Below are 14,341 nucleotides of genomic sequence, written 5' to 3'. Positions count from 1 at the left end.
AAGGGGGTATATTATCTATTATGGTATATTATGATGTCATCTTGATTATAGAGGGGTTACATACTCAGTCATTCAGTAATCACCTAAGATCACAAAAATATATAACCTCTATGTTGGTCTCACTCATATATGATACAAAGTGATCACTAACCCAAACATTAGCTTAAATACCCCTTAAGGTTAGGAACTCTTATAAGACGGTAATTAAGATAACAAGTCACTCATATAGCAATATATTTTTCCTTCCCAATAATTCCTTGATTCGGTAGATTATGGCACTAGCAAAACAATAACATAGATTCAATTTCATCATAAACTTCCTTAACCAAACAACTTCTTTAGCAATTTCATATTTGACTTTCTTTCATTGTGGAGTCAATAACGATTACTTACTCCAACTAAGTGGCAAGGATTTTGAATAATTAGTATTTCACTTTGGCCATTTCACTTAATTAGTATTTGACTTTGCCAAACGTTACCTAAAATTCGAATTTTTCCCTAAATAGGACCTAATTATGCCCACATCATGGCATTAAAACAGTTTTTAAAAATTGCAAAAACAATTTTTTGAAACAAAAAAAATGAAACAGCAAAGCACATGTTTTGATTTAGAAATATGCTTTGCAATTTGCATAAAACAAAACTGTGGCCATGCTTATGTGGTGCCATGACAATGGGGACCCTGTAGACACTGTGGTGCCACGTCAATGTTGTGTCACATGTGGACATCGATTTCATTAATTTGATATTTTAAAAAGTAAAAGAAAATAAATAAAAAGCCTTAAATTTAAACCAACAGAAAAAGGGAAAGTAAAGAAAAAAATAAAAATTATTTATTAATGAAAAAAAAAAAAAAGAGGGATGAAAAGCAGGGAGGTGGATGGTTGGCAAAAGAAGAGAGAGTGATATAAATGCGGAGAGAGAGTGCTATAAATGCGGGGAGCGATAAAAACTAGGTTTACCAACGTAACCGACCATCATCTACAAGGCTGACTTCTTCCCCTTCTCCACCAGCCCGATCCATGCTCCCTCCTGTTGGCTACTCCTTTCTCTCTCTTTCCCTCTCTCCAAACGCCCACCCAAATACCAACAAAACACATACAACCTAACCTCTGTCACCCTCTCTTTCTGTGCGATTTCAGTCTGACCACCTCTTGAGTCGGTTGATGGCGGTGCGTTTCAACATTTTCAGAAATTTGAACAATGCCGACAACCTTTCATCTGGGGATGCGTAAAAAGTTAAGGCGAATAGTGGTTTTTGTTTTGGTTTCGATTTATTGATTGATTGAGAACGGAGGATGGTGATTGGGATTGGCTTAGAGTCCTGTGATACAATTCAAGGGTTGTCCGGGGTGTTATTGTTGTTGGGTTTGTGATAGAGAAAAGGGTTGCTTTTTCAAATGTCTGAATTGGTAGCCCGTACTGGTCGGCATCAGCAGCGCTATGAGGATGGTTGCCGCCTGGTTGCCGGGTAATTTTTTCTTTCTCTTTTTCTTTTTTCTCTTTCCTTCTCAATTTGGACTCCTTTTTTCTTATCAATTAAGATGCAAATGTGATTGTTTATATGTGAGATTTGGGAATGTTGTAGGTTTTTTTTTCCTCTGTAAATGGATCTTTTAAGCAAGCTTTTACATTGATATTCGATTTTGGTTTTTCAGCCTGCGATACCCAACTAAGCACTACCAGCACATATGCTCTTTTTTTTTTTCTTTTTTTTTCCTGTCTGCATTTTCTTAAGAAAATGCTGTTGATATCTTTTGGGTATTCCAAAGGACAAAGACTTCGCCAAAGAAATGAATCAAACGAGCGTAGGGATTAAATTTTGTATGGGTAAATCATAGGTCTCGAATATTTGAATAACAATTGAAATGAATGTGAATCATAATTTAGATGAAAGGTCTAAAGGAAAGATATTGGAAGGATTTTTTTTTGGAGTATTTTACTGAATCTATCTCAATTACTGTAACTTACGAAGTTAAAATTGGAGAAGATTAGTGTTTGGGAAGCTAGAGATGGTTGGTATATGGCATGCCTATATTCCATTATACATGTTGGATGGTTTCACCTCAATTTAAGGCAACCTGACCCCCTAAAAGGGGAATAACCACAACCCATGTTCCTCTCTTTCTGGGAGTTTAGCAACTTATGTATGCCTCCTAGTTTTTATTATATTAGAAAACAAAATTGCCTTGCTTTTGAGAAAGACCAAAGAAAAGAGGGAAAAAAAACTAATTTATGTTTTTTTGAATTGGTTTTGTTATATGTAATCAGAAGAGGCTGTAGTTACTGAGTATTTATTTTAGGTATGTAATTTTTTTCACACAAAACACAACAGAAAATGCAAGCAACGCAAAAAGCACTTTTCATAATCCCTTGATATCATATTTGTTTGTGTCCACAAGCATGCCAAGTAAAATAATCTCTTTTCTGTATCACAGTGACAATGGTATACCCCGTTACTCATCGATAAACTGTAAGGACATCCATGTGCCTCACTTCCCAATATTATTTGGTGTAGAAACTAGCCCTTCTTGGAAAGGTTTTTCAACATGTATGGCACAATGTAAGATAGCATGAAACTGTTCATGATTAGAAATTTTAGCCTCAAAATGTTGTAGAAAACATGTCTCTCTGTCAAATTTCCAAATTCCAAGAAAAATGTTATAAGTAATTCTTCTTTGTGCAAAAATTATCTATTCCTACCAAAAAAAATTTATATATTTTGCAAGGATTTCTATCAAAATTTTAAACATATACTAGAACTCTCTTCTGTGTGCTCCAAACCTTGATACCTTCTAAGGGCTAGAACTTTGTTGTTTTTCTCGAAAACCCGCATCTGAAACTCCTCCTTCATTTCTTGAAGAAGGAATCACTGCAGTCTTGGTTATTCTCCACTGTGCTTCTGTTAGCGCGGGGCTTTATATTACTCTCTGTCATTACATCTGCACTTCCATGACTTATCTTGATTTTCTTTATCCAATGGTGTGATTTAGCTTAAAATGCAGTTTTACAGTGGCTATATGGTAAGTGTGCCCCATATATTGAGTCCTGGTAAAATTGAAGTGGAATAGAAATATGAATTTTCTCTCCAGTCTTCTCCTCTCATTATCAGCAAATATTGGCCATGCAGATTAGCTTATAAGGGAACCACAGTTGAGTGAAGCCTCAAAATATTGCTGAATCGACCTTTAAGAGCTTTGCCTGGCACTTGCTAACTAGGTCATTGAGATTGCCATTGTCCCAAGATATGAGAGAGCATCATTCAAGTAGTTTACTAACGTGGGATTCATACTCCTTAGAAACTTGGATCAATTTTCCTTTGAGAATGATCATATCCTACTGCTGGCTTTACTTATCAAAAAAAAAAAATATATATCCTACTGCTGGCAGTGATTCTTTGCCCTCATAGTTGATAAGACCCTAGAATGTTTGTCATGAAGATAGTTTGTGCTTCCTTTTTTAACCAGGATATTCTTTCCTATAGAGTTTTTCTATGTTAAGTTCAATAGTCATGAGCTTGTAGCTTTAGTCTAGTCTTGTATACTGCTAATTAAGCTCTAACTAGCCATAAAATTTTAAAATCTAACTGAAAATTTTGTTGTAGGTGTATTCCTTTTAAGTATAGAAATTCTGTTGAAAGCAATGGTGCTGCATCTCAGAAGATCGTTGAGGTGCTAATGATCAACTCAACTAGTGGCCCTGGCCTTCTCTTTCCAAAGGTAAAAAATCTGAAAATTGTGTTTATATTTTACTTATGGTGTGTATATTGTTATTATTTTCATCTCTTTTTCTAATCATAGTTTTCTAATTTGGACGATTCCTGTAACTGTATAATTGTCTAAATTGTAGTCTTTTTCCTTAAAAATTTGAAATGAATTCTATGTATTCACTTGAATTAAACTTGTAATTTTTTTTAATGGATGCTTGTCTGAAATCCTATTATGAAAGTGGCGTGTTAATGATATGCATAATGCACAGTAAGTGTTGATTATAACTGAGAGTCATCGATTGGGACATGCATGCTTAATATTCATTTTTCATTTTTCTCCAGAAAAAAGAATCAGAGTTAATAAGATGTTGTTTCTATTCATGTCTTTGCCACTTATTTTCATCATAGGGTGGCTGGGAAAATGATGAAACTGTTGAGGAGGCAGCACTACGTGAAGCTTTGGAAGAGGCTGGAGTTCGGGGTGATTTAAAGGTAGGAATTTATAATTTTGTTTTATTCTATCAATGAGTTTAACTTCCTAAATGTTATGACATTTTAGAATAATTTTTTTTTTAAACAAGCACAAGATTCAATATTTTCTCAACATTTAATCTTAATGTAATATTCTTGCTTTCTTAGAGGCTTAGCGATAGCAACTCTTTTACTCTAGTTTAGTAAACTCCCTTTCTTAAGCGTTCGTGAGCACCGTCGGGTGCTCACTCACTTATTAATGGGAGAAGAACAACAAGAGAAGAGGTTATTATAGTTTATGGTACAGGTGACAATCGTGAGTGAGTGCCTAAAGGGTTTATTATTTATGTGCTGTGTATGTGTATGTACAGGCAGTCAACCACAAACATAGTTCGAAATTCATGCTCATAAGCTAAGAAGTAATGTAATGATCTTAATGCCAATCAATCATCGAATTCTTAGAATCCATGTTTTTATTTTCTGAGCAAATAAAGGTGGTCGTTTTTGCAAGTATCCAAGTTGTTTTCAACAATTGGTTTCATGTGAACAAGTGTCTTGACACACCAACCCTAAAAAATTACCATTCTATAGACTACAGTGTGATGTGCTTTTTTTTTTTTGGTCTTAAATCTAATAGATCTTAATTTAGCTTAACTTTAAATATAATTTAGTAGTGTCAAGTATTAAGTTGTTTGTTTTCTTTAGGCAAATCGGTTTAAGACTTGAACCATTTTTAAAGTTTGTTTTTTAACTCATCACTTTTTCTAAGACAATTTTGTCTTAATAAAAAAAGTGATTTTTTTCAATTTATTATTATTATGATTATTATTTTACTTTTATCTTAAAACAACTTGCTTTAAGACTTAGTCAAAAACCAAATAAAAGTCGTAGTTTGTCTTAATTTATCATCATTATTACTTTTTCCCAGTGCTGGTAGTTTGGGTGTGATTGGGTGCCTTTTGGCTTTTATTTGTGCTGTAAACGTTTTTTTTACTTTGACCATGCTAATGAACTCTACAAAGAAATGGAAATAAAGGTGGATGGTTTCTAGCAAGTGTCCAGGTGGGCATAGTCAAACAACAGGCTCCATATTAATAAATGCCAGACATGCCAATTCTAAAAAAGTAGTGTCCTACATAGTTTGTTTATTATTCATCATCATTGATTTGTTATCGTGGTGGTTGTGGTGGTTTGGGGTTGGGGTTGGGGTGATTGATATTTGAATTTACTCAACGGTTCTAATGAGCGGTAGAGAAATGGAAAACAATTTAGTTTTGCATTCATGATAATTTTTCAATGCAGACAAAAGTTGCAATGAGGTTGTTCTGGAATTTGTTTTGGCTTTTTTATCCCCATTTCTCTTGGAATTTTTTTTTTCATCTTCACTACTGGATTGTTTTTTTAATGCCATTGTGATGCAGTTCCCACACAATGTGATTTACCTCTTAGATTTTCTTTAGCTCATGAAAGGTGTTATGGTTTTCAGCATTTCCTGGGGTGCTACCTGTTTAAGAGCAAAACCCTCCAAGATGAGTCTTGTCCTGAAGGATTGTGCAAAGCTGCCATGTTTGCTTTGCTCGTAAAAGAGGAGCTCCCATCTTGGCCAGAACAAAGCACTCGCGAGAGAAGTTGGCTAACGATTCCTGAAGCTATTGAGTGTTGCCGACATCCATGGATGCGAAAGGCCCTTGAGGAAGGTTTCTCCAAGTGGCATGATGATCACTTAAAAATTAACGGTAAGGAAGAGGACATTCACATTTCTTAACCTCTTTCTTCCCTGAGAAAGGCACCTGTCTCAAGTTGACATGGTACCTTTACCCTTTTTGACTCTTCAGTAGGAGGTAAGGTCTTCCTCTTTAGGTCGTATTTCTCTGCTTGTTTCCCCTGACATTCATTTCTAGTCTCGTTACTGACTTATTGAACATGTTTCAAGTTATAATGAAAAAAAATTAAAAGAAATTCTCATATATCTTCTCCTATAGCCAGCAAAGGTGTAAACGCCTTTACTTATAAGATCACTGATTTTGGTGATCAAACCGAATGGAACTCACCCACATGGCCCGGGTTACGGGCGCATGCCCCCATTTCTTTACAGTGGTTGCAACGTCTGTATGTGTGTGTTTTCTCAAGGAGCAGGGGCATCCCAATGTGCAGCCACTTTTTTTGTTTGTATGCTTCAATTATTGGAGCCGGATGAAACAGGAATGACCTGCAAAAACAGGCACGGGACAAGGATGCTCTTGTCTCTGTTTTCAGCAATTCTCCAGTACCATGTCTGCTTTTTCTTCTGTCCTTCTTTCCCTTTCCTCTTAAAAGTTTTGATCAGAAAAAAAAAAAAAAAGAAACGAAAATCAAAATATACAGCACTTTAATTGAACCTGACAAGCAAAGTTAGTCCAGATATTAATTTACCTGTTGAAATGAAATTCAAAACGCTGTACGGTTACGCCTGTGTTCTACTTCCCACGTCTCCATAAATACATAGGAGCTTTCATACGTCTCTGAGCTCCCGAGAATTTATACCATTTTTCATTTCTGTAAGACAAGGGGGAGGACAAATGGGGGACCCAGGCCTCTTGTTTTTGGCTCACTTCTCCGTATAGTTGTGGGGAATAGAAAAGGAAGAAGAGGGAGAGGGAGGGGGACCCCCCCCTTCACATCATCTCTTTAAATTTTAGTCTCCGGATGCATGGATACATTCGCCCTCAGGTCTCCATCATGCTCCCATGCTCCTCCAACCTTCAAATGAAATTGGCCATGGCTGACTTCTAGCTGTACAGGTGGACACCCTCCAACCATATTTTTATATGCAATATACCTGTCACAACGGTTCTCATTCCTGCTTGATTGGGAACCTATCCCACACATAAATTGATCCATTCTTACTTTCACAATGTGGACATGACTGCTGCTTGCGGTAGATTGTTCCTACTTCTTTTTACTTGGATTTGAATGCACGGCATCCTCTACATTCACATATTTTCTGAAATGATTAAAGCGCAATCTTTTGGCCGTTTCTTTAGATTTTCATAGGGACTATGAGTCTATGAGTTTAGAATGGGACGTCTATCCTTCATATTGTTGCTGATGATCAATAATTTCAATGTAACCAGCTAAAATTCTATGAAGTGGACACTGGAAAGTATTAAAAAAAGACAAAATTTCAAATTGGAAAATCTTTTATCTTTTTTATCATTGACCCCAAAGTTATGGGGTGTCTAGTAAAATATAATATTTATTACTTAATAAATTAAATTAATTTTAAATTCAATTCTAGTTAAGTTATAGATTTAAAACTTTTTATTCAATTCTTATTTTAAATATTAAGATTGTTTAATAAAATTTAATTTTTAAACTATCAAATTGACATATTTATCTTTATAAATTATAATTAGGACAAATGATATCAAGTAATAATAGAGGTCATAGAATTACAAAAAAAAATTGTAGAGGTAATTAAGATAAACAAGAATAATTTAAAAAAAAAATGAAATTAAGAACAAATTAATTATTTAAAATTATTTTTTACTTTAAGTCATACTATTAAGTTATTTTACTAAACATACTTAATTTATTTAATGATTTGAATTGAATTATTAAGTCACTTTATATTATTAAGTTTAAACAATTTTCCTTTTTTCTTTTTTAAATCAATAATTGCTTTCTAACTTTAAAAAAAATATATATTTAATAATTTTATGACAAAAAAAGTGTATTTTTATAATTTGTTTGTGTAAACAATTTTCTTTTTTCCTTTTGTAAATCAACAATTGCTTTCTAACTTTAAAAAATATATATAATTAATAATTTTTTGACAAAAAGGTGTCTTTTTATAATTTGTTTGTTTAAACAATTTTCTTTTTTCCTTTTTTAAATCAACAATTGCTTTCTAACTTTTTTTAAAAAAATTATTTAATAATTTTTTGACAAGAAAAATAGTATATTTATAATTTGTTTCAACAGGTTGTTTTTAAAATAAATCTTAAATATTTTTATTTATTTATTAAGTGTTAAAATAAACCTAACAGGTTACTTCTAGGATTTAAAAAAAAGTTAAATATTTTGTTATTTTTATTTAGTAAAAAATTATAAAAATAAATAATAAATAAACAGAAAATAAAAATAAATAAACTATTTAAAAGCAACTTGCTTTTAAGTAAAAAGTTAAAAAAACAAATGCATCTTAATTTTTTTTTAAATATTCCTAATGCTCACTAAAAGTTCTCTCATAAATGTGTGGTAGTCTGCATCTCTCACAACGGTTATGGAGCCAAGCATGAGGGGGTATTAGGGCATGATATACATCTTAAACCATAAAATCCAAGTAGGCAGAAAATTGAAATAATTCAACATTTATCAACAAACTTATCCCCAATTTGAAGCAGCATCTCCCAAAAATTCAATTATCTCCCGTAACAAAATGTTTGTTTTGCTTGAGTTTTATTTGATAATTGTTTTCAAAAACAGTTTTTGAAAACAATTTTTTAAAAATCATCCTCTAATATTTTTTATAACAAAAGTTTATTTTAAAACCTAAAATATAACCTATTTTTAAAAATCCAGTACTTCATTTTTAATTATTTTACATATTTTTATAATTATTTCTTAAAATAGTCTAAAAAAATAAGTGAAAACAACTAAAAATAATTCAAAAATGTTTTTTGAAAACATCATATTTTATGTTTTTAATAATAGAAAACAAAAAATAATTTTTTGTTTTTAATAATAGAAAACAAAAAATAGTTTTCTAATTATCAAACATGTTTTTCGATTTTATTTTGAAGAATAGATAATTGTTTTAAAAAATAACTATCAAATAGACATTTAGTATCTATTTGATAACTATTTTCTTCGAGAACTGTTTTCTATTCACCAAAACCAAAAAAACAAAAAAACAAAATTTTCATGTTTTTTATTTTCAATAACTAGAATAGAAAACCATTCTTGAAAACATGAACAAACACATAATTAGTATCTCTAATTCGACCAATATTTTTCTTAATTATGTCATTTCAATAACTTATGCTTTTTCTTCTTCTTTTTTTAATCCAATGTTAGATGTCATGTCATATAGAAGCTCTTTTTTTTTTTCTTGGCCTTTTGTCTAGCAAGCCACTGTTTTAAATCAAATATTTAATATTATCCTAGAAATATTCATGATTACTTTGAGAAAGAAAATTCTGACAATTGATGAGATTAGAAAAATCTTAGATTATAAATCCTCAATTAAAACGTTTAAAATTATCACCTCATTCTTTTCAAACCCAAACAAATGAACTCGGAAAATGTCTGGTTATGTCTATGGTCAAGAATGATAAGACCACGTTATGTGGCTGCAAGGTATGGCTTGTTCGTATCTGGAAAACAAAGCGAGTCAGGTAGAAAACCGTGGGATACACTCATTGTTTATTTTTGTGCATACCTCTAATACTTTTTATAAAAAAGTTTATTTTAAAACCTAAAATATAACCTATTTTTAAAAATCTAGTACTTCATTTTTAACTATTCTACATATTTCTATAATTATTTCTTAAAAGAATTTAAAAAATAAGTAAAAATAACTAAAAATAATTCAAAAATGTTTTATGAAAACATCATATTTTATGTTTTTAAGAATATAAAACAAAAATTAAATTTTTTGTTTTTAATAATAGAAAACAAAAAATAGTTTTCTAATTACCAAACGTGTTTTCCTATTTTATTTTGAAGAATAGATAATTGTTTTAAAAAATAATTATCAAATAAACATTTAAGATTTATTTGGTAACTATTTTTTAGAACGGTTTTCTATTCACCAGAACCAAAAAAACAAAAAAACTTGTTTAGTAATCAAAAATTGTTTTATGTTTCTATTTTATATTCTTAAAAATAGAAAAAATGGTATTTTTAAATAACATTTTTTGGTTATTTTCTATTATTTTTTGAGGATTATTTTTAAAAAATAATTTTATAAATATGTAGAATGATTAAAAACAAAGCAATAGATATAAAATTTATATTAAAAACAGGTTGAAAATAGTTTTTAAGAACAATTTTTTGTGTTTTCATTAAAAAAAAAATTATGTTTGAGAACTGAATTATGTAAAGCAGTTTTTATTCTCAAAAACAAAAAAAAATGTTTGATTGAGCTAATAAAAAAAGTTTTTTAGAATAAGTAAAACAAAAAAAAAACATATTTGAAAGTTAATTTTTTTTAATTAATAAAATGTTTTATTTTATTGACTTGATATTATAAATATATAAATAATTTTCACATGTACAATTCATTTAAATTTTTTTTAAAAATATTTCATTATGAAATTTTTACACCAGTTATAATTTTATTAAACAAATGATGATTTTATAACCATTTATAACTATATTAATTTCAATAATTTAAAGAAGAAGAAAGGGCTTGTGAGTGGGGGTGTGGTAGTTGGGTGGAGTTCACATTTATGGAAATATAAAAAGCAGTTAAAAAACACAAAAATAAGAAAGAAAAAAATACAAAAAACAATATATTATTTGAACAATGAAAACATAATTTTATTGTAATAAAAAAATGGTTTTTGAGAAGATGAAAACACATAAAAAAACAAAAATACATATTTTTCCCCAAACAATTTTTTTGCGTTTTTTGTTTTCAAGAACTAGAATAGAAAACAGTTCAGGAACAAACATGTACTTAGTATCTCTAATTTGACCTATATTTTTCTTAATTATGTCATTTCTCACGAACTTTGTACTCACCAAATTACCCCAAACTTATGCTTTTTCTACTTTTTTTTTTTTAATCCAATGTTAGATGTCATGTCACACGGAAGCTCTTTTTTTTTTCTTGGCCTTTTGTCTAGCAAGCCACTGTTTTAGATCAAATATTTAATATTATCCTAGAAATATTCATGATCACTTTGAGAAAGAAAATTCTGACAATGGATGAGATTAGAAAAAATCTTAGATTATATAAATCCTCGATTAAAACGTTTAAAAGTATCGATGAGGCTCGATAAACCGTATCACCTCATTCTTTCCAAACCCAAACAAATGAACTCGAAAAATGTCTGGTTATGTTTATGGTCAAGAATGATAAGACCACGTTATGTGGCTGCAAGATATGGCTTGCTCGTATCTGGAAAACAAAACGAGTCAGAAAGAAAACCGTGGGATACAGCAGTAGGCTATGAGATGATTGGTTAATGGTTATGGAGTGAAAATTAAATCCATGCATGCATGTGTACACCCAGACTCACAAAGAGCAGATGTGCCGTGTTTACGTGTCAAGTATCGGCCAGTTGAGCACGGACTCTCAGACACGGCAGCTAGTCTGACACAGACCAGCTAGTTGGTAGCTAGGCTTTGTGTTCATCCCCAATTCTCCGTGTATCTTAAGACTTTCAAGTTGGAGCAAGATGCTTCCTTCAAATCAATTCGTTGTCCGTCATTACAAGCCAAAGCTGCCGATAATGAAACCTGGAAAGTTTTTAAAAAGACAAAAACGTGATAAAGGTTTTATCTTCTTATCCCGTAGTAGTGCAAGTTGGGAAGCCATGCATACGCTGCCTTACGATAAAGCTAAGATTACAAATCTGGTACGTATCGTATGTATACAAACATTAATTTCGTCTCTTGGTATAATACTAATTCTTAATCGTGTTCATGAATCTAGGGTGAAATTGGGAATTACAACATACCATGAAAAATGAAATGATTTTTGTGGTATATACTTCCCAAGTATCAGGCATGAATGAATCCCTTCATTTTTTTATTTTTTTATTTTTTTATTTTTTTTTACAGCAAATGAATTTTATCATCCTATATGTTGCATTTTCTTGAAGGAGAAAAGAAAATGCCTTTTGATTATGCAGTCATCTTTGGTGACGGCTCCATAGTTAATGCCTGTAGAAATTCTTCATTTAAATGATATGAAACTTGAAATAGAAAAGATAATAATGAAACCATTCCATTTCCATGGGAGATAGATAGGCCCAAATGCACATTCATAGATTTACTCGACATCTTCATCTTCCATAGCTTCGTAATCATATCTTCCATTTGGGGCATGGGAAAATGATTTCAACCACAAATTTTCCCTTACTTTACTAAACCACATTTTCCACACAGCTTATGTTCCTCAGTTCTCACATCGTCTCAACCAGGGTTGTGTGTTGGTGTCAGGGATAGGTTATTCCAGTTAGGGGGAATCACTCTTTTGGACCTTCAAATTTGCACTCGTCTTTAGATAGGCAGATGAGTAGGTTCCGGCCAGACTGCGTTCTGCACTTTGAACCAGTTCTTTCGGCTAACCCCGAGCAAGAGCGCAAAATCAAGGGTTCCCAAACACAATCCGGATCTTGGATGTCAGGGAGAAGAGAAAAGAAAAGAAAAGAAAAGAAACCAACATTTTTTTTTTCCTTAAATTAGTACAAGGACCAAACATGAATACAGACAACGGTTATAAGCATCATACTTGTAGGGGTAGGCATAAGAAAGCTTACTCAATTTACACTGTCTTAAAGGCTCCTCAGCACATTAACTTGAGGAGATTCATACCACAAAGTGGACTGCAATAGGCCGGTGAAATTCTCCAGTAGCTGAGGCGTGAAGACATCATCCAACTGCTCCATCGGAACATCAGACATCTGAGGTGTCTCATCACCACGGTCCACTGGAGGGACGTCCAGTTCAAGTTCATTCTCATTGTTAGCAACATCAGGAACCTTTTGATTGCCACCGACATCGTGGATCTCTTCAAACACGGTGGGGTCTGATATGTCGGCGTCTTGGCCAGTCAGTTCTTGCACCAAAGCCCTGAATTCTGACTCTTTGACCTTCACCATTCTGGGGTTGCCGATGTACACTACTTTGAATGGTTTGGTTGTTGTCTTCTTCGCTTTCGCCTTTCCGCTTGCTTTCCTTTGATCAACACTCAGTGCTTTATCCATGCCTAGCTCTGAGATTAAGGATAAAAAAGAAAAGAAAAAGGAAAGATGAGGTCACAACAGGGTTCTCACTGGTACATTAAAAAAGGGTTTTGCTTCTTGTAGAGATGTTAAGGAGATGGCTTGGAGCCAAAAGAAAATCAAGGAGGTTTCCGGGAAAAAGAAAGATAAGAGAGCGAATGATGAAAAAGGCTGGACGTCTTAATAGAGCAAATGGAAACTGGCAAGACACGACAGAAAGATAAGCGCGCCTCTCACGCTCCAAGGGCGCGTTTCGAACAAATTTCAATCATATAAATATTTTCCAAGACGAGTAATTGGCAACTATACTTTCCTTAGCTGTATTTTAATCTGCGTCACCATAGGTCAAGACGATTGGCGTGGAAACTGCTCATCACGCTCCAAACCAGCAGGTGAGATAAGGGGTTTTGCTGATGCCATTGCTATGGATGAATCAATAATTTAATACGTGGCACCAGCCAGCGGCGTTCTGCAATTTTCATGACGTCTTCGGACCATCGTGTGATGACGCCATTAAATGTAAGAGAGCCTATCGGTGAAATCGGCTTGATCAGCTGGGCCTGGGGAATAGGTCGGAGTCGGCGGTGAGTAGCACTCCAGTGGTGCTGAGCGATACCGAGGATCCTGGTGCCGCGGGACACCGAATACGACAGGTTTCATAATACCAACCGTTGAAACAGTAGATATTTTGCCCTTTCCCTTTTTATATGAATTTTACGATGCACGTGACTTAATGTGTTCTCCGACGGGTCATTCAATATCATGTTTTTCCTCTTCCAAATCATGGAACGTTAAAGCTTAGGCGGCGATTAGATATTTTTCGGTCTTTTATTTTTAAAACTATTATAAAAAATAAATTTCGAGACTTAGATAATTAAAAGAAATGCATATTTATATAATATTAATTATTTTCTCCCATTTATGAAATATTATATATTTTTTAAAATAATCACAAAGTTGAGAATTAATTTTGAAGAATTGTTTTATAAAATATATTTATGTTTTTATTTTTTAAATTTTGTTTTGTCTTTTAGTTGCAAGTGGGTGATAGAATATACACATGAATATAGTATATGCATTGAATCAGAAAGCACCACAGGCCTAACTGAATATTCAGTGGATCACTGCCACGAAATTTACATGGCTTTGAAAATCTCAGTCGCTAACTAAGCAGATAATGTTTTGTTGACTAATGACCAAAACCTTGCACACAAAATATGAG

At 32.5% G+C, this 14,341-nt stretch overlaps 2 protein-coding genes across 2 annotated transcripts; one reads left to right on the top strand and one right to left on the bottom strand.

Annotated features, from left to right (window-relative positions):
• The first annotated feature begins 949 nt into the window (after nt 1-949).
• Nucleotides 950-6,439, top strand: LOC117919849 (nudix hydrolase 16, mitochondrial-like). Its single transcript, XM_034837127.1, has 4 exons — nt 950-1,471; nt 3,605-3,719; nt 4,118-4,201; nt 5,667-6,439. The coding sequence occupies exons 1-4, from the start codon at nt 1,401-1,403 to the stop codon at nt 5,943-5,945; spliced, it is 549 nt and encodes a 182-aa protein (XP_034693018.1). The 5' UTR covers nt 950-1,400; the 3' UTR covers nt 5,946-6,439.
• Nucleotides 6,440-12,094: 5,655 nt separating this feature from the next.
• Nucleotides 12,095-13,270, bottom strand: LOC117919814 (sigma factor binding protein 2, chloroplastic). The gene has a single exon (XM_034837077.1). It carries the CDS (start codon nt 13,099-13,101, stop codon nt 12,670-12,672), a length of 432 nt encoding a protein of 143 aa, XP_034692968.1. The 5' UTR covers nt 13,102-13,270; the 3' UTR covers nt 12,095-12,669.
• Between the last annotated feature and the right edge of the window lie 1,071 nt (nt 13,271-14,341).

Source organism: Vitis riparia, chromosome 8 (assembly GCF_004353265.1).
Source record: "Vitis riparia cultivar Riparia Gloire de Montpellier isolate 1030 chromosome 8, EGFV_Vit.rip_1.0, whole genome shotgun sequence".
Lineage (NCBI taxonomy): Eukaryota > Viridiplantae > Streptophyta > Magnoliopsida > Vitales > Vitaceae > Vitis > Vitis riparia.
This window is presented reverse-complemented; position numbering and strand designations above follow the sequence as displayed.

Coding starts and splice junctions, on each gene's coding strand:
- LOC117919814 (XM_034837077.1), bottom strand. CDS start 13,101: ATGGATAAAGCACTGAGTGTTGATCAAAGGAAAGCAAGCGGAAAGGCG.
- LOC117919849 (XM_034837127.1), top strand. CDS start 1,401: ATGTCTGAATTGGTAGCCCGTACTGGTCGGCATCAGCAGCGCTATGAG. Junction 1,472..3,604: donor GGTTGCCGCCTGGTTGCCGG/GTAATTTTTTCT, acceptor ATTTTGTTGTAG/GTGTATTCCTTTTAAGTATA. Junction 4,202..5,666: donor GAGTTCGGGGTGATTTAAAG/GTAGGAATTTAT, acceptor TATGGTTTTCAG/CATTTCCTGGGGTGCTACCT.